Below are 26,773 nucleotides of genomic sequence, written 5' to 3' on the forward strand. Positions count from 1 at the left end.
CACAAAAAAAGCCAATAGGTAACCTTCAGACATGCCTACTACAAGACCTTGATAGGCCAAAGACAGAACAAACAATGACAGTTAGACTTGTAACAGTTCTGACTTACAAGTACCAGACCAATGCACACACCTGTACCATCATCCAGCATAAACGTATTAGGAAGATGGGTGTCTGGCTGCCAGGATGGCATCACTACTTCAGAAGATCAAATACACTCAAGTCCCAAAGTTCAGTCTCCATGCAAGTAGGCTTAGATTGCGCAGGCACAGATACAGGACCCACCCTACTGCTGCAAAAGGAGACAGGATATCATCTTGAAATGAAACCTGATCAGAGGACAGATGCACATTCCCAGACGCTTTGGGTACCACACCCTCCTGGCCCATTACAGAACTACTAGGATAATTTGGCCACAATAATTTCTGATGATCTTCACAACTCAGGGCAGGAAAGGCAGTTGTTGAAAGGAAAAGAGAAGTCTCCTGGTGCACTCTAAGGGGAATGCATCTCAGAGAGAGAGTCTCCTAGGGAACTCTAATATCGGAATGTGTTGAAGAGATCTACCTATTGCTAGAAGACTTCCTGTGAAACCTCTTGGTGCATTTGCCATTTGTGATCTGCTAGGTGTTGCTGGCTGAGTTATCTGCCCTGTGTTTAGAGATCCCACTAGGTGATGTACGATCAATAAAATACCCTGATGATTCATCCAGGTCCAGAAGAGGAGGGCCTCTTGGCACAGGGCTCTTGACCCCACTACTCAGTGATAGTTGCAATAATACGTAGTGGTGATGTTGTCTGCAAGAGCCCAAACCAGCCTCCCCTTGATGACAGCAGGAAGCCTTTCAACACCAAGTGAATGGCCTGCAACTCCACCAGGTTGATGTGGCAGCAGATCCCGCCGTACTCCAGAGTCTAACTCTCCCAGATGACTTCCCCAACTCAGAAGAAGTCTCCTCTGAAACTTTGATGGAGCTGGATTGTTCCATCAATGCTGTGCTCACTGAGTCGTCAGATTCCATTGCAGATCCTGTATGTGCCACCTGGCATGGTCGACGAGTAGGATGCCAACAGGTCAAGTAGCATCAGAGCCATCCTCACTGAAACCCAGGACCAAGGATGGAACATTAGGATCATAGTCTGAATGTCTTGGACTCATTGACCCACACTAAAGGCCCAAAAGTACAACTTATCCAGGATGGCTCTGATAGAAGAATGCTTCAGCAAAGGAGTCAGTTGTGTCTGTGGTAAGTTGATGGTGAACCCTAGTGAAGTACAGAGGTACGCAGTCGTCTGGAGGTGGTTTACGATGGACTATGGCGAGTCCGCCTTGAGCTGTCTGACGTTGAGGTAGGGGAGGGTTGAGACCTCCAACTCTAAAGGCACATTGCGACCACCACCTTCATCTTCATGACTAGCTGAGAGGTGCTGGTAAGACCAAAAAGGGACATGGCAAGCTGAAATTGCTCATGCCCTTCCCCCCACCCCCTGCCAAACTGCACCTAGTGTCTGTGGGCCTGAATTGCCATGGATATGGAAATAGGTGTCCTACAAGTCCAACTCTAGCATTCAATCTCATGGATTCATAGCAGATAAAACCTGAGCCAGTGTGAGCAGGAAGAAATTGAGGGGTTGAGTCCCTAAAACTGGATAGAGGCCTCTGCCCTTTTTCAGCACAAGGAAATAGTGGAAGAGCATCAAGTTCTGATCTCTGAGGTACAGACCCTCTCTCGTTGACGCCTTTGTCCCAAAGAGTAATACTCTCAAATAAAAACAAAAGTTCTCCATCAACTGCTCTGATGCGTGTGGACAATGCTGCGTGACAGAATGGCATGGCAGAGTATAGCCTCTCTGTATTATCTGCCGGACCCACTGTTGGATGTAATTGTTTGCTAAGCATGGAGAATATAATTGATTCTGCCTCCCAGAATGGTTGTGTGCTGCTAAGGGAAAACTAAAGCAGCTTGGAGGCTGCTGTTTGAGAGACTGGGGGTTCACAGTTCCTGTGGACCTGAACACTGTGTGCTAAATCCACTACACTGACTCCAAAAGCACCAGGGTGCCTGAAGTGGTGGGGAGCTTTGGCACAGTCTATAGGTGAAACCCCTAGCTTCTAAAGAGGTGCAATTTTTGTTTTGGAGATACTCTTTTGCAAATGTGGAAATACTGGGAAACTGCATGGTAGCTCTACTCTCATAAGAGGCATACTCATTAGTGACACTTGAATATTACCCAAAAGGCCAGTGGATCTCATCCATGGGTGGCACTGGAGCTCGCAGGATTGACCGCTCTGCATAAGCAGTCTGTTGTGTCTAAACCCAAATGTATGAAATACTTTGACACATCGTGGCCATCTTGAATGGTCTGCACCAAATTAGAAAAAAAATCTGGAACTACTAGTAAGATTTGGAGGAAAAGTCCCATAATGCATTGAAGTACCTACCTCACAAGTATCTGGTGCTGACAAATCTAAGAGCAAGGCTATTAGAAGAAAACACTCCCCTGAATGTCTCAAATCTGTTCAACTTTATGTCTGGAGTGTAGCAGGAAAAGAACTGGGATTAACCCTGCTAGTCGAGATGAGTAGTGCCAGGCTTGCAGGAGGAGAGTGGTGCGTTATGAACGCAGGGTCACCACTAGGGGTCTGTAATGAAGTACCACCTGTTTTTTTATGGGTGTCGGTTAGGGCCTTGAATGGCAGTAGAGGTTCAGATGAGGATTGCCCAGGTTGTGACAACTCCATGAAAATGTTGGTTCACACCTCAGCGGAAGGCAACTACAGATCTGAGACTGCCACTGCCAGTCTAATGTCCATCTATGTCCATGGCAAATCAGCAGAACTCTGCTATTGAGGGGCCAGAGGTTTAACCTTTTTCAGAGGAAGTGTCCACCTGACTGACCTCTTTCAAGTCCATATAAAAAATATCATGTTGAGGGGCAAATTCATCACCAAAAGCTGGTTGTCTCTGGTCAGAGTCTGATTTGAACAGATATTGGAGCAGCTTTTATGTAAAGGCACTGTCTTATCAGCGTCAAAGTGTATGGGGGCTAGGCAGGTAAGGCCTGAACTCAAGTGCAGCTTCAACTAAGGTTGAGATTGATATGGCATAGAGTCAGACAGAACTAAGATTGAGGTCCTCCTCTACTGTTGGTTGTGTCAAAATCAGCATCCATGAACCAGGCTGTTCCCAGTGACATCATGAACCCTGGTGCCGGGCGTGGAGTTGGCTCCAGAATCGGAGCTGAAAGTGGGTTCACAAGACACAGAAGGCCCCTTTCCCTGGTGGCACCTCCCTGCCCCGAGGAATTCCAAGTCATGCTTCCATTACAGCATCTTCTAGTCTCGAACACTCCACGATTTCCCTCCCAGGAAGCCTGCACTATTGACCTTCCTGTACTGTTGCTAAACCTGATGTGCACCTGCAGATTTCATGTGTCTATTTAGGATAGTCATTTCCACTGTGAACCATTGACTTGTACCATCATGCACTGGGGGTTCTGTTATACTTCTTCATTGTTGCCAATTGCCATTTGCACCGACCACCTTTAAAGCTTCATGTGCATTGTATGCAACACGTGATTTTCTATAGGTTCATTAGAATATTCCACTCTTCCATGTGGTACACATGCCTCTCTGTAACGCTCAATTCTTCCTGTATAAATAATCCTTCTGAATCTGCATCAGTGCTTGGCCTCATTCCAGTCCTGCGTAAGCAAAGTCCCTGCACTCACCTCCTGAGTCACTTAGAATTATTAGCACTCTAGTTATCCAAGCCTTTCAGTGATCCTGTGATCCAGGCATCTGCAACACCCAGTGTTATCCTTCATGAGCAACGATTCCATCTCCTCTTGAGCTTTTTGCATCAAGTCTCCAGTCATCTTCAGATTCCCGTTCAAGTACTGTCATGGCTAAGTACTTTCCTCTCAGGTTAGTGTGCACTAATCCATAGGTTAGCAATTAATCCAAAGACTGAATCGTTTGACGGCGTGAGCACGGTTTTAGATATTGGACATTCTTTCAGTGTAAACTCCCATGAGGCCCAGTGCTGTAGACTCTTTCACTGCAGCACTCTGAACTCCATTGCACCTTAACTGAAATTTCGCCACTGTGTTTCTTGTCAAATTGTATCAGGTATTCTGTGAGAAACATCTAGAGTTTAAAGTTGTATTTGAGATTGAATCTGAATCCTGTGTATTTCAGAGTACTTGAAAACCTCCAGATTATTCTTGAAATGGTTCTGCGCTCTCTCATGCAATATTTATGTTGAAGTCTATTAGTATATAAATAGTGTAAACAATTGATAGATCATTTTGAGTTAGGAACCTATGGGTAACACTGCCTCTTGATGTTTTTAGTGTATTGCACCAGCATATAGGATAACGAGGATAAGGGAGTCCTGAACCTATTAGGCAGTGCACGGGACAGACAAGCAGTTTCCTCAGTGACGCAGGATCCTCTTCTTATTTTATCCCATCCCCTTTCACCTCTGGGGCAGTTTTATAAATCAGACAATTGTTACTTGTTTCTTTAAAATGCCCCTGCTGGGATTGGGGGTCCAGCATCCACACTGCGGTTGGAACCAGGTGAGTGCATGACAATCAGATCCCTAAGGAGCCTACTTGACATGAGTCTATAGGATCCAGTAACTGACTTGAACCCTAGTACCTCAGGTGTGATCCTTGTTTTTTGGAAGGTTTTGCATGGGTCCTTAACCTCTCGCTCCCACTGTGTGTATATACTAAAGTGCTCATAGGGCAATATTTCCCCTACCTCAAACACATTACACAGGACTCTATATTTCCCTCCCACTACTGAAAGATGATGTATCAGTCAGTGCCGGGTAAAAAAAATCTTTATTCCCCATAATGGGTTAAGGATGTATGGGTATAACATCAAGCTCTATGTTCCTACGCTGTCCCAGACTGGTAAAGACTATATTTTAAATATGTTGATACCAAAAGCTGTTTTGAGAATTGCAGGTGGACTGCACAAGTTTTGGGGCATTTAACATGTTACTTGAACTGCTGCTACTCTCCCCAAAAATAGAGAAAGGTACTATTAGGCAAAATAGATCTCTAACACAAAATGAATGAATTGTACATGCATTTGCCATTATATATATATGAGGCACACAGTGATTAAGTGATTTGCCCAGAATCACAAAAGATTCCACCAAGTTTCTAAGCTGAGATCCAAACCACCTGGCCCAAATATGGCAGTCTAGCCACCAGACCACATCTCATCTACAAGATGCCAATGACCAGTTTGATTAGAGCATGAGGCTGCACAAGAGTGTTCAATCTCCCATTTTATATCTGGCTCTGTATACTGAGCATGTAACTACTTTAACTAAAAAGACTAAATGACTTTTGATCTGTAGTTAGTAATCTACACAGAATATTACGTCTTACATGAAATACAGCTGTTTTGTTTGTGCTTGCACAGCAGTTAATTCAAAATGCTGTCCTGGTGGCTGGATCTAGCCTAAATGTTGCACACTTCAAGGGATCACTGGGATCAGTCAGGTAAATTGGCATAATCAGATTTTGAGTCTCCTGAACAATGCTAGGGATTTGTACACCAGACAGATTTGAATGTGCACAAGTGTAAGCGACCAACTGCTCGAACAGAGTACCACCCAAGAAAGTGGAAGACACTGCCAACAATGCTGGGACACACCAATCTCATGAAAATGGTAATTTTGGGTACACATCTTTTATACTTGATGACTTCCTTGGTACTTTAGGATTACATTTCTTGAGCTAAGTATATTAATTTATTATCTGTGTGTGGGGTGGTAAACAAAGCATGGCTAACAGAAAAATAATATTCTCTTTTTCCAAAAGGGGTACTGGATCCAGATTTTGAAAAATATTTGCACACATTAACTCTTATTATGCATGACAACCAGGGAAGGCATCGGTGAAAAAATAATCTAAATAGTCTCATAGCTGATTGCTAAGCTATACCCTCGTTTGGGGGTTTTGTTCAAGATTCAAAGCCTTATCATTAAAAAGTATATACAGTGTGCAGAAATTCTTTGTTCCTAATATTTATGTGCTGGCCCCTTGTGCCAATCTGGTTCCGCTGGCATATGTAGAGAATAGCTGAAGTATGACACACAAGGTAAGGGAGATATGGCTAGTACCAGCAGTATAAAATCTTTTTCTGAACTGCAGTATGGAATCTATCCTGCAGGTTCTTTTTTTAATAGATGCAGCTTATACCTTTTTTTGGATGCACAAGGGGTGTATATGCATAGCAATGCAAATATTAATACCACCCCCAAAGTTTGGGACTCTAGGATCTCTGCTACATTAATAGGCTCCTTCTTGAAGATTGTACCTCTACCTGACCAACCACGTATTGCCAGAAAAAACAACTGTCACGCCACAACTAGCCTCGGTATGCCACACCATGTGCTCTTTTTGCCTCTAGCAGAATGTATATGAATTACATAATTTAGAAAACACTCAGCGAACGTGTTCTTTTCAATACAGTCAAATAATTCAAAATCAATGCACACAGCAGATGCTGGAGTCATAGACCAGACTACAGTGCAAAGCCCTCTACATGTCGTCCAAGAGATATTCATAACTTACTCATTTTTAGTTATTTATTCTTAACAGACCATTTCAACAGCCCTTTTCACAAGTGAGCTATGGGGGTATCTCCCACTCTCACATCAAGAGATGAGAAAAAGCCTTCTGTGATATTATGTCCGCTCTTAGAAAAAATATTAACTGTTGCATACAAAAAAGAGAAAAGGGTGCTTTCATTTTCAGAACATAAGAAGCGATTATTGTTTAAGATAAAACAATAAAGGTTGCATAGTTCCTGCAAAGGTGAAAGTAGCACATCACATCCCTTCTTTGGCAATATAACCAAACACATTTCAAAATTCTACACACTGACATAATATGTGTCCCCACTATGTTTTAAATATCATAATATCACTAGATGTACTACTGTGGACAGGATGTATGAAAATAGATTTAATTTGTGGAACAGTTGTCACACAAAAATGGTTTCCTTAAAATCTGCCAGCTTTTTTGCTACTTTGTTTCGCTTAACATGAAAGGAAGTAAATCAAAACATAAAGGAATACATAATATTACAGAAGCACATGAAGTCTTGAAGTTCCAACAGAGGGGAGTGACCCTAACAACAGTTGCAAATAACCATTTACATCCTGCAGGCGCCCTTAAACTCTGTAAATTAAGTGGTGTTGGAGGATGGGCCAATAATTGTGTGGGTTGCACAAGTAATGAGTCCACGCTCAACCACCACTGGGAACCAAACACCCTGTTGTATTGCTTGACTCTCACAAGGTAGCATTGCAGAGCAGTCTAAGACTTACTCAGGGGAGGTGGTGTGGTTTAGTAATCACCATTCACAAGTACACACGAATAGCACTCAATAGATGATTGTCCAGCTTGTGCTTTTTCTTTTGATAAAGTAAACGTACATTTATTACACACACTACCCAAGTACTATGCAACAAATTAACAAATATACACAAGCTGATGTAATTACATTGGATGGCGTTGCATAATCATTCTTGTCTCTCTCAAATGGAGATATAAACTAACCACCCACATGGTGAAACATTCACTTGTATTTTCATGCAATATTTCAATGTAACTTGGAGTGAGAGCATCTAATGCTGTGATAAAGTACATCTACTTTGATTACTAGTGGCTGTCAGTCTCATTCCTCAAGTAAGCATCAACAAGAAACATGTATAGGCATGTTGGAATGATTTCTGCTTTTACAGTTCGCCTGAGCATGATCTACGCAGTCCAACCACACCCCTAAAGGATGTGGGCAAAGGTTATTCATATTGAAGCATTCAACATAAAAATAATGCACAGTTGACACAGTCCCTAAAGGACATCACTTGGTTGTTAAACATTGTGTAATATCATCTTTCACCCCTATAGGGTGACTTTTTATATAACCCTACACATGTCATATCATTTGCCACAACGCTGCTGCCATACATTTGTAAGCACATTCAGCACAATGTGCTGCACTTTACCCATAGTCTTTAAGGGACTCCATTTCTGCACCAACACATGCAATTACAGCCTTATTCCCCTAGAGGGTGGTCAGCATTGCAACAATTCATAGTTATCACCATTCAGCCCAGAAGGACTGCAGCCATGATCTTCCTCCGAAGAAGGTGCAGTTCCACGACCTTGAACAAAAGTTCCAGCTAGGACTGAAGTTGAAAACACCCTGGGACCCTTGAGGAGTGATCATTTTCAAGTCTCCTGAAACTGAGGGTGGGGACAGTTGGAACTTTCCTGGAGGAGGTTGCGCTCCTCCTGTAACTTTGACATCAATCTGTTGGCGACCCTGCTCTCCTGGAGTAACCAATGCATCAAAAACAAGCTCTTTTTGGCGCTTTCTGTAATCTACCTCACAAGACATTATGGGGCTCTCCTGTTGGAGCATGCATATTTGAGTAGCGGCTCTCTTAGGGGTTGAGCCACTCCAAAATTGTTTTCTTGCACCATTGCATTGTGGTTCCTTTTTGTTGGGGTGCCCGGTGCCACCCACACACCCAGCAGCCTTCACCAACGTTGGAGAGCAGCTCAGGGAGCCCACCCCTGGCTGCTCTCATCAGCTCCCCGCCCAGCCAGCACCTTCATGTGATGCCGCAGGAGTCGGCTCTTCATTTGGATTCTACCCTCTCCCTCGGGCAGATGCATGTGATGCTATGGCTGTGCTGGCCTCATAGGGGAGTGCAGCAGCACTCCCCCCTCCTTCACCGGCCTGAGTATAGTTTGCTGTGGGGACCCAGGATGGGATCTGGGGCCACTCTCTCCCTCTCTCTTAGGGGGGATGTGACGAAGTTCCCTAACTTTGCTTCACTGCAGGAACCCGGGATGGGGTCTGTGGCCCTTCCCCTGACCTTCAAAAGAGTGCAATAGCGCTCCCTGATTACCGCATTTTCGCCAGGGACGTGCAACCCTGCTCCCTGGCTCCACTCTTCTTTGCGGGCTGCCCCCTGGCCCACCGTGGGGGCACAGTTGGAATCGGACCCGGAGCCCCATGCGCACCGCTGCTGGTCCTGCCTGTGTGGGGCAGAGGGGCGGTGTCAACGGTCTTGTAGCTTCCCTCCAGGATATCGCAGGCCCCCGCGGGCCAATTACGACAATCATTGGCTCCTTCTGGCGCCGTAACTACCGTGTGCATTTTCTTTACGCTTCCTGGCCTAGAAGGTTCCTAACTTGGTAGGTGGCCAGTCCAACTGACTTCGTTGTGCCAGCCTTTCATTTGGGTGTCTTCCTTTCTTCTGGGCAGCACGCTCTCCTTGTGCCAGAACCCAATCTTTTTCCCCCAAGAGTCCTCAGGGGGAGTAAGTGGAGCAACTTACCCGGTCCTGCGGTGTGACCTACTGGGTCTCAGATCATTCAGGGGGCAGAGTTCTTGCCCAGTGAGCAGTCAGGAGGTTCTTTCCAGTTGTCCACGAAACCTGTTTTCAGTCCCAGTGCTCTGCAGAGAAGCACATCCAAGAACACCCTCTCCCCTGTGCAAGACCTTTTAAGTGTGGGCGGAAGTGTTAAGCGGGGCTGCACCTTTGGCCTATCTTGATGTGCCACATCACTTCTCCGCCCCTGTCTCAACCTTCCTGCACAGTCTTCTGGGATAGCTCAAAATGGCGGCATCTAGGAGTTAGTTGCCACACGTGCTCTGAGAGACTCAGCCACCTCCTCCCTGACCTTCTTGCCAGGGCCTCTCACAGCAATTCCTCCAAAGAGCGCCTCCTCACTGAGGGGCCTGGGGCATGCCCGGTTCCTGGCATGGAATGAAAAATGGGTGATTGATGCAAGGCCCTTCTCATGCATATGGACAGAGCAGTAAGTATCCCTAAACCTGAAGGAAGTTAGAGAAAGATCACATTCCTGGATAAGCTAAACAAATAAGCTTTTGTAACCTACTTCATTATTCTTTTAATAATCATTACAATGTACATTGGTGCAACTCTGGAGTTCGTGGACCCTTGGGAACTGGAGAGGGGCCTTAGGCCAGCCGTTCCAATTGACATATAATGGAGTGTCACTACAATCAAGACAGTAAGCACACTGACTATCCCTCACATGTGTGCACCCATCTCATAAGGCCTACTCAAGGTCACCATCCACTCTGCATGGTCCCTTCTGTGCCAGGCTACCTAAGCAGAGTTCTTTGGCTGCACAGATGAGGAATCCTCCCTGCTCAGTCCTCACATTGGTGTACACAAGTGATCACATAACCATCCCTGGGCCTCCTACCCTTGCTGCGTCACAGCAGCCTTTGCTTAATAAGGTGGCACCAGCGGTAAACTCGCACAGTCCATTTACTATGAGTGTACTGTGGGTGAGTTCCAAATAGAAGATCTTTCCGCTGTACGTGCAAGACTAAAATGACATGAGTGTAGAAGGAAAGCTGAAGGAGACTGGTGCTCATACCGATGTTAAGATTTGCCTTGGTATATAGAAATCTTTTTACACTAGACCTACTAATTCAAATTCAAACTAATGCTTACCAGGAAGATAACTGAGACATTGTGCGGCATGAGTGACATGATCAATTATCACATTTTCTCAGTCCAAGGTCCTTCCTGACCACTAGGTTTTGAAACCATCAGAGTTTCTACAGTGTGCTTCCTGGTAAACTTTTTGAGAGCACACCGTTTGCAGGTAATGTGTCCATTAAACACACATTCCTCATCAATGGATGTGCATCATATTTGAAATACTATTTACATCCCAGTGTAGGTATAAGCCACATTAAATACTTTATATATTCATTCATAGATCACTCTGATAAAGACAAAGATAAACAAGCTGCACTTTAAACTAACCCTACCACTTCTCTTCAAAATAAGCATTTTTACTCGTTGAAAAGTCTCCGTAGGGGTCATTAATAACTTATTAAAGGTAATCATAGGAAGCCCAGCATCACTACCAAACCCCAACCAGAAAATGAAAATTTAATTAGCAAACTGGTGAACCCGGTCACAAAAGTCAACAAAATAGAGTTAGTAATAAATAATTAATAGCCCTTAATACTGTTTTATTTTTTCATCAAGAATAGAATACGAGAATCAAAGTTGACTACAGCAGATTAGAGTTGCTAATTCGCATTCATACCACACTGGCATAATTTGAGTACTGACAGGGTAGACTACTAAATTAAGAAAAATAATTCTATTCGCAGTATTTTTAATAAAGTATAATCATTGTACACATGAGATTTTTCATTAGTTTTACCCTGAGTGGCGACACCTTTCCCTAAGTGAAATTCTACTTCAACTTTATGTACATTTTGACTGAAAAAGTGTGATTTATCTAGTATGATATGAGTTATATTAATCTATTTACTTTCAAATATAAATGCAAGTTCATATTTTTGAAGCATAATTCTGTCGCCTTGGTAGAACGATATAACCAGAAGGTCAACGACAATATTAAAATATAGACATTCTACTGTGTGTTTTTTTTAGTCTGGAAAATTATCAGTTATCATTTAACCTAAAAACTGTATTCAGTCATTCACATAAGAATTTGCCAAAATATGCAGTTTATTTTTCTTATTAAGCTGGTTCACTTGGACATGCAAGTGGGGTTTGTATAAACTGATGATAGCATGGAAGCAAGCAAAATATACATTAAAATATCTGTTAGTAATAAACAATGGACTTACAATTTCATATATTTTTTCATGAACCTTAATGTAGTATTAATAACAAGGTGCTTTTACCTTGCCTTGTTCCAAGTGTCACCCAGGGACATCCACAACACTCTTTCTTGATTAACAACTGTGTGATTTAAGAAATCTATTGCATCTTTGGTTAAGAGTGGGCTAAGCACTGTACACGCAAGTTCTGGTCCTCCAGTAGACTGTACCATCTAATTAAAAAGGAAAAAAACAAGTTTTCAAATATATGAATACATATTTAAACTGATCTCTGTTCTTATTTCTTCAGCCTTAGCCTGCATCCCTTGGTGCCCCCCCCCTTAATTTACAAACATGTAATTAAATAACACTGTATTTACACTTTAAAGTATTATCACATTACAAGTTACAATGTAGCTGAAAAATACCTTCACACAAGTATATGACTTCAGCTCATAAACTTCAAGGGACTTTCCCACAAAGGTATTTTTGGCCCTAAAATCAACTTTACAGCCTTAAATCTCTCTTCTACACCTGCCAGTAATTCATAAAATGATACCTTGTGGGTGTAAATTTAGTTGCTACTGCAGGTTTCTCCACCACTTGTATAAAAAAATCCATAGTAGTAAATTCCATGCAAGGATTAGGAAGTGGGACTTCCACGGAGCATCCAAAGTCCTCTCTACCCTCTTTCCACCAAAGGTAATGGATTACCCACACAATGTTTTTCCCGCTCAGAGAAAAAAATATGTGCATTTGCATAGGAGGCATTATTCTGTGTGTGTGTGTGTGTGTGTGCACATCTATCCTAAGTAGAAATACACACAGCAGAAAAAGGAGTCGGCTGAAAGTGGCACATGGCGTCCCCAGCTGTACTTGTGAAAACCCACAGCTGGTGCAGCATTTCAAGACTACTACTGGGGAATGTGGGTTAATTAAAAAACAAATCAAAAGTAGGATCAAGCGGAGATCCAAAATCGGGCCCTAGGTGTCTGTATGCAGCAATATATGCGCTCAAAATCTCCGACATTTCCACCAGCCAAAAATAAATACCAACCAATGTAATTACAAACAACTTCTATTTCAAGCATTACACTTCACAAAAGAATCCGCTTCGCAAGGTGCCTTACTAGCTCATATCCAACATTTTAGTCCTAGTTCAATAAGAGATTTCTTTTTACAGGTAGATTGATTCAACGACTAAACAGAAAAAAGAAGCAACTCTAACATTAAATACATTCAGAATGTAAACCCCATCTCTAGCCAAGCAAGAATTTCCAATTGGCAAAAAGGATTTGTAAACTAATAAAGTAAAGAGAAGGGTGGGCAACCTTTAATGCCACCTATGAGTGAAATCTCAGAGGCCGTATATCTGTCCTCTATATTTATCAAAGTTAATGTTATATGGCTGGCAAACCTATAATGTCATTCGTATTCCCGTCTCTGCCCGGGGTCTCTATCACGATAGCTTCTGTATCCATGGCTCATCATTGATGGCGATATCATCCCTCCCATGCATCTCACTTTAAGCTGCAGCTGTTTTAAAAATAGACTGTACTAATATTGTATATTTATATTGTCGTACCTATACAACTGTTCAAAGAAACCCAACTTCCCGCATGAACTCAAACCCTGTAGCGTAAGTGAAAGTGACAGACAAAGCAGCCATGAGTAGAATAGTGGGTCCCACTAAACGGTGTGTACCCTATGCAGAGTTTACCCTGTACCACACTGTTTCCAGACAAAATCACATTAGGACTGTAACACAGATTATTAAACAGTATTCACTAAGAACAGTATTCACTTGATGGAAAACCTCTCAAAGATTGACTACTCACTGTAAACACCCAAGGCCTGACAGTGCTAGAAATCACACTACCCACACCCTTTATACTCTGATGAAAAGGTTATAGATAGATCAGTTTCGGTGGCTTATTAAGCACATGTACCTGAGTAAGTACTTGGTGCAGAAAGCTGTTGATTCCCTTAAAACACTAAAAGGGTGCTTACAATTTTAGGATGCTACATTCAATCATTCCACTGTTTACCAAAAAACTGTATGCATGCCATAAACGGTCACCTGCACACAGTGTTAGTCCTGCATACAAGCATTCATAATGTGCTCAATACCTATACACACCTATGACCCATTAGGAGCAGAGCATTTTGTGAGCACTTACACACATTAGCAGCAAAGAGGTTGTAAACACAATTAGGTAGCAAACTAGGGTGACACTTACCTGCCACTATGCAAAGTATAAAACAAACTAACACACATTGTTTTGATGTCATAAATGATGACACACAGCATGTCATGAGTAATATAATATGTAAGGTCATAAGCAGTGCATGGCGAGAGTCCAAGTTGTAATTAGAAGTGATTGGCTGGCCAAAACCTGAATGGAAAGTTGCGGCCAACATTATATTTCTTGGCTGGGCCCCCATGGAGAAAACGAAACCACACAGAAGTAAGGACAGAGGTATCCTGACCCCATAGGCCACGTGGAGGGGCCCTCCAAGGTACCCCTCATGGAAATAAAATTGCCCATTTTTTTAAATGGCCAATCCATGGATCCACCGCAATGCAATCCCCTGTGTAAATCTGCGACGGATCCATGGATCCAGAGCCCAATGGAACCAAAAAAAAAAAAAAAAAAAAACTCACCCACTCACACACCATACACCATACACGGGCAAAGGTTGTGGGCAGCGTGGGGTTTGGCTAGCAGGCTTGGCCGCAGGGCCATATAAGGTCAAAGGCTGTGCGTGGCAGTTCTATTAACGTACGGTAATTATATATTGCTTTACATTAAAAAAGCATAGAAATTCACTGGAAAAAAAAAATAGCCAATGAAATTCAGCAGTTATACTTATCTGAAGAAACAATAACTCATGCCGTAAGTAATTTTATGCTATGAGTTATAGTTTAACATAAGCATAACTAACTATAATTGCTTAATTTCTATTTTTTTTGTAAGTAAAACATGAACATAACTAGAATGACCCTGTAACTTTTTTTTTTTACTGTGTATGTATATATATATATATATATATATATATATATATATATATATAAAATATTGTGACGTTAAAAGAGCATATTCAGTATATTAGGTGGAACCTGCTGGTTGGAGGGGATCAGGTTTGCTTGCTCAGGATGAATATCAGTTCTTGACATCTGACTTTCTGATTTTTCCAATTTTTTATCTTAGTCCCAAAGTCCACAAAAATGTCAATAACCCCCCAGGATGACCCGTTATCTTGGCACAGGGAGGGATTTTTGAACATACTTCACAATTTATACATTATTTCTTACAACCTTATGTAAAGAATCTGCCCTCTTACATCCTAGATATGGGAGTGTATGATATTGGTGGGAGGATGATTTCGTGTAAATCACCTCAGATGTGACCTCTCTCTACACCAACATTAAGAATGAAGATGGTCTTAAGACAATACACCATTTTTTGAACACTTGACATATTGGGTTTTACAAGCACAGCCAGATGTTGTTGAAAATGGCACACTGGTACCGGGAGAATAATTTCTTCTTATCTGGTAAGGATGTGTACAAACAGGTGAGAGGCACAGCGATGGGCACCTGCTTCACCCACCAGCTATGCTAATTTGCATATGGGCTAGTGGGAGGAGCAGGTGCCGGTGCTTGAATTTGAACAGGAGTGTGCACACTAGTGCTTTATGGACGCGCTTCACTGATTATAGTTTTGTCATCTGGAAAGGCACAGAGCAATCTGCATACTGTTTCACAAAAAAAATTAACAGAAATGAGTGGAATTTACATTTTGTTGCCTACATCAGCAAGGAGAGTGTACATTTTTTTTAGATCTTGCAGTCTCTGTTAAGGAGGTCAGGATTCATATGAGAACATTTTGCAAAGCTACAGCAGGGAACACCACCTTACATGCCAGTAGTTTTCATCCAAAGAAATTGAAATTCAGCATTCTTTATGCTGAATATCTGAGCATGTGCAGAAATTGTAGTGATGCTCAATAATTGGTGGTTGCTCAAGACGAACTGGCAAGTAGAGTTTGGAAGAGGTTTAATGAGGCAGTGATACAGGGAGCGAGAGACAAAGCAAACAGAAAATACAGAGAATACATTTTTGTCGATCTAAATCCAGGAGGCAGGAACTTGTAGCAAGCAGTCCTGAGCTATATCTAAAGGTAATACGTGGTTCACACATAACCTGGGATTTTGAAGTGCTATAAATTCAATGCTTGTGTTTTAGAGGTCAACACATCTCAAGTATCCTTGCCACTAATGGAGAACTCTATGCGTATGAACAAGAGCCTGCATTGTAAAACTGATTTTGCTGTGTATGTCCTTAATTGCTTCTGTCCCAAACTCTATGTAGGGAGTACAACTTTAAAAGTACACCTTCATATATTACAACACATCAGAGCAATCAAGAATAGAGATCAGAATTACCCTGTTGCTCAACACTTTGATGATGATCATGGTGGTCGGGAGGGTGAATTGAGTTACTCTGTACTTGATTCAGTACTCAAAGGGGATCGGGTGGAAACAGGGAACAGCAGCTGAGAAGGTTGGAATCCTGGTACATTCTCATGTTTGACACAAAGGGCTTGAATGTAGAGGAAGATTTACAGGTCCAACTATAGCCAGGGGGCAGGTAGTTATTGCATCCTTGAAATTGACTTCAGGTCAGTAGATCGGCACACTGAATTCAGCCATAGGGATTTTTAGTTACTTTTATACGTTGGTAGTAGGTATGAGTCTCAAGTGCAAGTCATTCCTCTTTTCAAGTTACAATAGGATTTATTATTTTTGAGTAGGAGAGGTGTGCACAGTAGAAGTATATTGAGTTAGGTTTATTTAGATTTTTTTGTTTCTTTATTGTTTTGTTTTCAAGAAGGAGAAAAAAAAGTCTACTCACATGGGTAGGCAGGTCTGGGGTGTTGTGTATTGTGATGCGTGGCAACTTATTTATTCACTGCGTTCCATTTATAGCATGTGGGACCTTCATGCCTTTTTATAGGTCTAATCATGGATTGATCAAACTTAAAGGAATTGCAATTGCACTGTGTTATGCTACTGTGCATCTTTGGTGACTAATTGTTCCACTCACTTGGGTTGGCAGGCCTGATTTTAAAGTTTGAGTACTATATTGTGATCATGCTGGTTAATTTAATCTATTTACTAGACTGTGATCATGCGAGTTAATTCAATCTATTTAATGTATTTCTTTTTATTGCATTTTTACAATTAATTATATTTGCATTGGAACATTTTACTGTGAACCCTCCTGCAGTATGTTTACCATGTCTATGGGTCAGGCAACATATTTTGTGTGAGAGTCACGGACTATAAATATATTTGTTTGTTTAAACATGGTGGTTTGTAAAAAGCCTGCGTGTGGCGGCCGAGACAAGTCACCTTGTTGATGCTCGACATGTAGTTGGAATAAATCCTCTTGGCAAAGTAAACCTGAGTGTGTCAGGGCTCGTTTTTCTGTTAACAAATCACCAGCATTTGAAAGTATACATATATATACATATGCACACACACACACACACACAAATAATTTGCAACATGGTAATTTTATGGTTTAAGCTCGGTAGTGGTAAAGGGAGCAGATTAGAAAATAGGGGAGGTTTGAGGGAGTTTCCCCTTCAAAAAAATGAAAATGAATTTTATACATATACACACACACACACACACACATATATATATATATATATATATATATATATATATATATTCACTAAAAAACACAATGGTGAAAGTGAATTTATTTTTGGTCAAAATGCCAATTTAAACAGAAAATTCTAAACCACGAAAAACAGCTGTAAATCAACAGTGATAATTACTTCAAGTGACTATAACTCACACCTTCATCACGTCCTGGTTATGACTTCACATATTACAGCACTCACAACATGTTATGTGACACCATTATTAATGTTACTGATGATAACTGAACTGGCATAATGTGACAACAGTGCATGGTGGTGGGAGTGATAGTTACTTGAAATAATAACTGTTGAATTTTTTTTTTTTGTTTTTAAACGTTCTGTTCAAATTTTCACATAACTGTCACATCACTAACTTTTGTTTTACTCAGTAAATATATATGTATTTATTTATTTAACCTTCTGGTGGTCACCAGTTGGTAGTTATAGATAGGTCTGCTTTACCATTGACAGCGTTTTTTGTTTTATTAATAACTTTGGTCCCATTTGACAAATCTTCATGAAACTTTAAAAAAAAAAAAGTTCAGCCATCTCATCTTTTTTCTGTACAATTTTGGGATGATCTGTAATGGGAGGGCAGAGAGACAAACTGGGGTTCCAAAACGTAAAATTCTCATGCATTTTCTTGATGACCTGCTTAAAGGAATTTTAACAAATTTAGCAGGAAGCTAGATCTTGGTCCGCAGATTGTGTTTTTTGCGATTTGGTGTAAAGCCATCCAGTAGTTTTAATGAAATTAAGGGACAAAAACAATTGTATATTTGGATCGTTGAGCTCATGAGAGTCCAGCAGCTTCCCACGAGATTGCAAATTTAAAAATGGAGGCCTGTGATTGGTCAACAGGCACGATATTACCAAGAGCTATCACAGGACCGAGAGGTTCCTGAGGGTCTCATGGGAGCAAGCGCTCTGAGTGGATGGCTGTTGGAATGTTAGAAATGAAATGGCTGTCATCACTGTTTACTGTGGAAAAACTGGAGGTTTTGTGGAAATGAAATAAAAAGCTACTTAAGGGGGCAGCAGAAAGGCATGCTGTCACCTTAAGTTTTGAGAGGAAATGTCTAAGGGATCACTACTGTGAAGAAACTAAATGAATGTTGTTTTTAACTCATTTTTACTATTTTGCTGAACATTTGCAGGATCGTTAACAGTAAAAAGGGGGAGATGAGTTCTCAATACACTCCATTAATAGGAATGCATATTGTGGTCCTTGTTTTTGCGAGAAAGTGTGTGCACTAGATAAGTACTGTGATGAGTAGATGCTGAATTCTTATGTTCAAAAAATGGTACGCTCTCACAAGACGGTTGCAGCACTGTGAAAAGTAGAAAGGAGAAGGCGATCTTTGATTACAATATAGTATGCACACTTGTTACTGTGGAAAGTTGTGTTACTGGAGATGTTGTTTATCAGAGTCTATTAATTACGCCCATTGGTTTTGAAAGAGTTGCTATTACAGTATAGTCTATTCCCACACCCTAATGTTCACATCCATTATCAGAGAGATAGGTGGTAGCAGGGAGGACAGTCCCTGGAAAGAGCATTATATGCACAAATGTAATACAAGAAGCACCGGTTCCCTCCCCCCAACCCCGTGGACAGCAAGCAAGGTTTTTTCTCCCTGGCTCTCACAACCTATTGCAAGAACCGCTGATTATAGTGGGCTACTCTGGCTCTCACAGAAGTCTCCCGAGTGATATTAAGAAAAATAAAAAAGGGAAACTGCACAAAACTATATATGATAAAACTAGAGGGTAGCTCTGGAAAGACCTGCTTTAGTTAACTGTTTAGAGGCTCTCATGAGATTAAAAACACCTTAAAAAAGATTGTTTATATCGTGTACCCACATAAGAGTTACACAACTGAGAAAATACATAGTCACTACTGAAATATTGAACATTTAACTGTTTAATACTCACACATATTTTACAAACATTTTGAAATGTATAAACAATAACCTGCTATATTACAACAACAAAAACATTTTTGCAAAATATATAAGCACTACGTACATTACAAAATCATTCTTCTATACACCGACACACATACTTAAGTTACTCCTTCGGCAGGTCACTTTCTCCAACCCGCACTGCAGTGGCACAAGACCCGGGCAGGAAAAGCAGACAGGAATATTTGTTTTTGGTGGTCATTATTTGCAAACTTTAGCCAATACCATCACCAATTCAACACAGTGAACATAATTAATGCAGCCTTCTGCATTTCGGCTCCATGCCTGCTACTGGGCCTCACTTGATGCAGTGACAGACCCATTCTTAAAAACGTAGTCCTTCCTCCAATTCGTGGCCGAAGACTACTACAACGCTAAATACTCCACTGATGTCTCTACTTTACCACATATTAAGCAGCTGATACATAACATTATTTCAAATAAAAACATTAATATGAACAAAATACACTTATTTTTCCAAAAGAAAAAGACACTTCTAAATGTGTTCATCAATACATATTCAAAAAGCCTTCACACAATTGCATATTTCCTGGAGTGCATTTCACCCTTACTTGCAAATGACAGAGTGTACCATGGTAATGTAATATTTTGTTTTGCTCCTTCTTTGTCCTACAATCAAATGTTTTAAATGATCAAAAATACTCATTAAGAGCCCTCACAGGAAGAGGTTTTCTCTAGACGGACCCCACATCAATTTGAATGTATTATAATAGCCCGCATTTTCCATAACTTATCATGCAGTCCTCATATGCATCCCAGAACTCTTAAAATTACAGGTCTATAGAATGTTCATTTTTGATGGATAACATACATTCACAAAATACATATTTCAACCAATAAAGTGATCTGTCCATGATCAGATGTTCACACTGAGTACATTGCATCAGGCCCCAACCTTAAGAGGGCGTGTGTGGTTAAAGTGTATATTTCAGAGCAGCCTACTATATACGAAGGAACATCACATGTTCATCACATCTCACCAAATTAAGTACACTTGTCCATAATCAGATGTGTAATAGATGTGTTACATCAGGCTCATGATCTTAAAGTGACACATGCTCTCAAAGTGCATATTTCTAAATCACCTACTATTGTAAAGTGATGTCATTTCAAAGATCCTATCATGTGGGCATATCAATTCTCCCTTCTGTTCGCATGCACTATAAAGTTGGGGACTGTGGCCTTCCTGTGAATCTTAGTTACCAATCCTCCATTCAGAATATCCATCTCGATATCTAAGAACTCACAGTGTGCTCGGCTGTGAGAGACAGTGAACTGGATGTTAAAGCTAAAAAGCTTAAATTTTTGTATAAATTCAGACAACTCCAATTCTTAATTTTCCCACTGGATGAAAAGATCATCGAATTGTACCCATATTGCATCTTTTTCCATGTACAGTTAATTTACTTCTGCCCAGGGTACCTCCTCCCACCATCCCATGAACAGGTTTGCGTAGGTGGTGGTGATGAAGGTGCCCATCGCTGCTGGTTTTTGGTGGTAGTATTTGATTTTGAAGACAAATATATTGTGTGTTAGGCAGAACCGCATCATTTCTATCATCAATCTGGTGTGCTCCAGATGCTCCACTGGCCTCTTTGTCAAAAAATATTCACAGACGTTTATTCCATTGTCATGGTTGATAGATGTATTTAACACTCCATTCAAGGTTTTCATGATGTAGTTAGGTTTCCAAGGAACGTCATCCAACTTTCTCAGAAAATCAATAGAGTCCAGGATATGATGTTGAATTGATGACGTGCTTATAGAAATAAATCTAGATACCTTGAAATGTTCTCCAATAATGATCCAATAGAGCTTACAATGGGCTTTTCCAGTGGTGGTCTGACATCTTTGTGGATCTGTTGGAGAAAGTATAAAGTGGCCATTCTGGCATGTTCCATGGAAAGGTATTGGTACTCATCCCACTCCAAGAGATCTCCATTATGCCGTTCTTTCTTTCAGTTTTAGATGGTACTCAGTACTCATGGGGTTGCTGGGGAGACATTCATATTGTATGGGGCTATTTAATCCGCTTCTTGGCATGATCTTCCCCCCGTCTGATGGTTTTATTATCAATGATGGATTCTTCTTAAAGTGCTGAGGTCGTTCCTGTCCAGTGAGGAAAAATTACTCCATATTCCTTCATACATTATTATTTCCTCAGATTGTTCAGGTTAACCGCCACCAATTCATGAAAAGTCAGTCAATCTCGCTACCCATGGGAAGTTGGGGGTAAAACCCTGATTTTGGTTTACAACCCCTTTGTACAGGTGCATCTGTAGATAAACTCATTTCATTCAGGGTGGTTATGGTAGTTGCCGTTGTCTCTGTGTTTTGTCCTTTCCCTCCGATTCGTACTCCATCAAACTCCGGAGCACCCCGGATTTCTCACAGTTCCAGATCTTTAGCTATATTCACCATAAAACAATGTGTTTTCTCCTTATTCAGCTCCTGGCCTCTAACAATTCTGGACATCTCTGATGGATAATCCAGAGATTTTCTGTGCGTTGCCAGTACATACTGGCACCTCTTGTTGCTTCATTTGATAATACTTGTGCAATTTCAGTTTTCTGATATACTTACACATTTCATTTCTTACATCTGTGATGTTGGGGTTTGAAAGAGGGCAGGCTGTTGGTCCCAAATGCAGTATTCTTTTCTGGTTTACATTTAATTATTCTGTTGAAATATCGATGCTGAATTGTTTAATTTTTTTTTTTTTTTAAACACAGAACTACAGTGAAAAAACAAAGGTTAAAGTAACGTTATAGTTAGGTGTAATAAAAATATCTAGTTAGGTGAATTTCTAAGAAACAACATTAATGTTTTGCACTAGCAGAGCCACATAAATTCATCAGTTATTGCCCCCCACCATGCACTGCTTAAGCCCTCACATATGACATCACTCATGACATGTTCTATGACATCACTGATGACATCACAGATGACATCATTGATGCAGCATTGATGATATCATCCAAACTTCGTTTTCCTGCATACAGGTGGAATTAGGCTACTCCTGAGAGCGGGGGAGGATGGGCGAGAAATATCCACGGGCAAATTAACTTACACTTTGTAACAAGCTTGGGAATACCCTTTCTCACAGAGCCATATGGGGCAGCTAGACATCTGGCAACACAGGTTAACAGGTCTCTAAGAGCTGACAATGACCAAATCTTGAGTTTGCCGCTTTGAAAAATCCCAGGATGCTGTGAAGGGGGTGTAGCAAATGTGAAACATCTTCGTATTGGGCAGAGACACCATCTAGCATGCTGCATCTCTAGCTTTATACCCCTGCCTATGGTAAGAACTCTGAAAAGAACCAGCAACTCTACAGAAAGGAGGTCAGACAACCTTGGTGATGAAGTACTGCCTGAAGAGGACTCCAGGTTTGTATTTCTAAGGACTCAGTTGTACTACTTTCTCCAGGGCCAGTGACACAGCCTTCCCAACACCATGTGGAAGGCGGTAGAGGGTGGACTTACTGAGGACTCTGGTGGGGAGGGTTCAGCTGGAACATCTGTGCTCCAACAATGGAATGCCTGACCCTGCTGGACACAAAGACACCAAACAAGTGGACAACAGAGCATGAGGTCAGGGGAATGCAAGCAGGCCATATAACCTTCTCTGCAGTGCATGAACCTTCATTATTATGCCTCACACCTGCCTCACAGTCTTGTTAAACTGCAAAGAAACTGCAAAGAAAGAAAGTATTTTGACTACTGAAAGCTTTATTGGTATGCGTATGTCGACAATATTCATGGCATGAACTGTCTTATATCAATGAAAAGTATTACCATATTGAAAGGTTTTTAACATCACTTTTCATTGTGTTCCAGTACATTTTTTGCCTTTCATTGTTGTGGTGACGCCCTGACAAAGTCAGCAGGCCTGCCTTTTAATAAAAATACCCTCAGGTTGTGTTAAGCACTTTGAGGGTATATTTTATTTTTTAGGATTCGCAATTTGCTTGTGTACACATAAGGTGTCTCCGGCATTGGTGTTGCAGGCTACATTTAGGTTACACACTAAAGTATATAACAAGTGACAGATGGAATGCTTGAATTAACCTTAGCCACTGGTATTTACTCAGGTTGCATCCCAATCCATTGTTATCTTGCACACCACGCCACCTCAGTTAGGACCCAGCTATAGGCACATCAGTCTTGACCCTGCTCTAAAAGTAAAAGTCTATCCCGAACTGCCAAGTCAGGTCCTCCCTGAACCACAACGCAAGCAACCCAGGACCTTTTGTATCCTTGTTATGGGCTCAACAGCCAGATATGTCTAGGTTTCAGTTGCATAGTGTGCAAGGGACCCAAATCTGGGCAGAAAATACCTCAGTTGTCCAGGCACTCAGTCATTCCTATCAATCGGAGACACCTTACTAATAAGGAGTGCAGAAACATACTTCTGCACCTCTAAGGGCTATCTTAATTCTGAGGTTTAGTTACATGTGTCAAAATTTGGGCTGATTTTAAAGGCTTGTCCAGAGCTACATTTGCTATTGAAGGACTGAACAGAAAGGTTTAGTTTGGAACAAGGTAATTTGTACAGCCGGAACCTGATACATTGGTGAATGGTTACCAAATAGGGCCTGTATGAACCACCTGAGATTGTGAAGAGTAATAATAGTTTGGTTAGGAAATGGCACACTGATTTTGTTATTACCGCTGAAAGCTCCTCACTATTTCAGGAGGCTTGCTGTCACTCTCTTATTTCTTGGAACCTTCTGAACATGCACCATCAGATTTTCACAAAGGTTACTAGTAATGCTGTTATTTGTTGTTTCAGTCCCTTTCCCCCAATCCATTGGCAAATCTCTTTTCCAACTCTGGGCCCCCGCAAAAATCAATATTCATAAATATGCAATTATTGGAGCTTGGTGGAATAATCCGAGATCCTAACTGTTTATTCTGGCTTTGTGCTACTCCTAAGCCCCCATAACTCAATTGCATTTTCTAAGATCATGACTGAGAAAACACGACTGGTCTGCACATGTGACGTCTGTGTGCACAATATACACTAAGTATACTCGACAGACAATTATTGATAGGGTATGTGCACAAAGGACACATGTGAAAAACAGACAACCAGGCCCTTACTGTTTACCAAAGAATAATTTTACGACTCATTCATCTCAATGCAGAAAACATTTAGAAATCCTGATCCACTGCAGTGACAGTGATCCATATCACAGAGTGTGATTGTGGGTATTAATCTGTAACAATATATTAGACCACTAAATATAAACATTTTCAATCTTTCCTCACCCAAACTAATACCCTGGATCAACCTGGAAAAAATAAACAATGGACCGGAGACTTTAAAAACATCAATATGAACCAGTTAGAACACATTGTTTTTGCTGGTCTCCAAAACACTCACTCAAACCCAGGAATGAACTCTCCCACCACATAATATACTGATATCATTTCTAACACCGTTGGAGGCCTGGTACTCCTAAAACTAAAAACATACACACAAAAAACAAAAAATTAAAACCCTTAAAATTAAATACATCTTCATAACGGTATTCAAAAGTCCTCAATAAAAAAAGAAGAGTGTGCTATCTATGGAAACATAATGGCAACAATACTTTTTTCCAGAGAACCCTGAACGCCTAAAAATAGGAAGAAAAACCTACAGGAAAAATAATCATTGAAGCTAAACTAGGGTGTTTTAGTTCAGAAATAAAGCCAAATCCCTCTACAGAACTTTCTGAAATGATGAAACAACAGACTTAGCCTTCACACACGACAACCATTTGAAAACCCTCAAGAAAGGAGTCAAGGATTCTCAAACGTCTTCATTGAAAAAACAGAAAAAAACAGAACCCTATCTTGCTGTACATACAGAAGAGTATCCTGTACACAAGCTTCCTCATACATCGATTACCACTTAGTCAAAAATCAAAGAAGTGTTTCAATTTGAGATCCTTCAAACCATTACAAAAACAAGACTAGCCTCTCATTTCTGTGATCCCCTGGACCTAATCACCTCAATGTCAGAGTCTTACCATCACTCAATTACAGTCCAACCTGATAAACACCAGCTTCACTCAAAGGATGGTCCCAACAATCTGAAAACAAAGCAAATAATGCCCCTTCTTAAGAAACCAGGAACTAATACAGATGACTGTAACAACTGCCACCTGATCACCGCCATACACTTTCCAGCAAAAGTAGTATAAAGCTGCAGAGCCACACAGCTCAACCAATTCATGTTGGTTAACAAACTATGTGAAGACTATCAATCCGGATTCAGATGAGGCTGCAACACAGAATCTGTACGGTACACACAGTGGACTACTGCCTTCACATTTTTAACACAGGTGACTGCTGCATCCTTGTCTAGTTTGAGAGGGTTAACAACTCCATCCACATAAACATCCTTAATAAGAGAATGGACATTGAAGACCGAGCACACTTTTTTTCACTTATTTCCTTGAAAACAAAGAGGGAATGACTAAAAATCTACAACTCTCTCAAAGCACATTAAGAACTTAGCAACCTTAATGTGAAACTCGAAAGTGTAAGTACACACAAATCTTCTTGCAAATGTAATCCCTAAATGACATTAAATATCTGGCACAAACTCAACACTCTAGAAACAGAGTTTAATCTCCCCTCCCAACTTTGCCGGTCAAGCAATGGAACAATAACTGTCCTCGTCTACACTTCCACCGTGACATCATAATCCACAAAATGCCTTGGATTTTTCCTTGATAACAACATCAAATTACATTATGACATACGTGCTCTAGCCAAGGAAGTACTGAGAGGAATTAACCACTTTATACCAAAACAAAAATTCAAACAGATCTCAATCTTTCAAGGCTGAAATAAAGCAACTCCCTACTATGGTGTATACTACATTCCCTGCCGCAGTGAGCATTCTTTGAGGAGAAAGGAAATTCGATCACATAACTTCTGAACTATTTACTTACCTTAACGAAATACTGTTTAAAGCAGGACCCAATTAAAACTGGCCTGCATCACTCTCATAGCCATTCCAAACTATAGGGCTCATAAGCTACACATCTCAAGAAGCCAACTGAAACTCAAAAGCTCTTCTATTCTACTTTTGGGAAGCCAACCATTAGGGAAAGAAAAACAGTCTTTCACAGAAACTGGCTCATAATCTAGAACTCCACAATCAATTCCATTTCAGGGCTTTAAGACACTTAAAAGGTATTTGTCTTTCAGTGCTTTTTCCACACTTAGCGCAAACTCTTGCACCTGTCAGCTAACTCTATTTAAACTTATATGGGTACAGCTCTTAACCCACTCATTTCCCTCCTTCAATGATTAATTCCTACCTTTAGTTAGACACCTAACAGTATTCCTTTTTACCACTTATCAGATATCCCTCGATTTTTACTCAATAAAGTCCTCCCATG

The 26,773-nt window shown here is 40.9% G+C and overlaps 1 protein-coding gene across 9 annotated transcripts in view; it reads right to left on the bottom strand.

Annotated features, from left to right (window-relative positions):
* The window catches only part of EPS8 (EGFR pathway substrate 8, signaling adaptor), a 790,402-nt gene that overhangs the window by 150,359 nt on the left and 613,270 nt on the right, over positions 1-26,773 (bottom strand). For all 9 annotated transcript variants that reach the window (XM_069228470.1, XM_069228468.1, XM_069228462.1 and 6 more), the window contains one exon: positions 11,754-11,902. In XM_069228470.1, coding sequence (XP_069084571.1) covers positions 11,754-11,902 — 149 coding nt within the window. The remainder of the gene's footprint in view (positions 1-11,753; positions 11,903-26,773) is intronic.

Source organism: Pleurodeles waltl, chromosome 4_1 (genome assembly GCF_031143425.1).
Source record: "Pleurodeles waltl isolate 20211129_DDA chromosome 4_1, aPleWal1.hap1.20221129, whole genome shotgun sequence".
Taxonomy (NCBI): Eukaryota; Metazoa; Chordata; class Amphibia; order Caudata; family Salamandridae; genus Pleurodeles; species Pleurodeles waltl.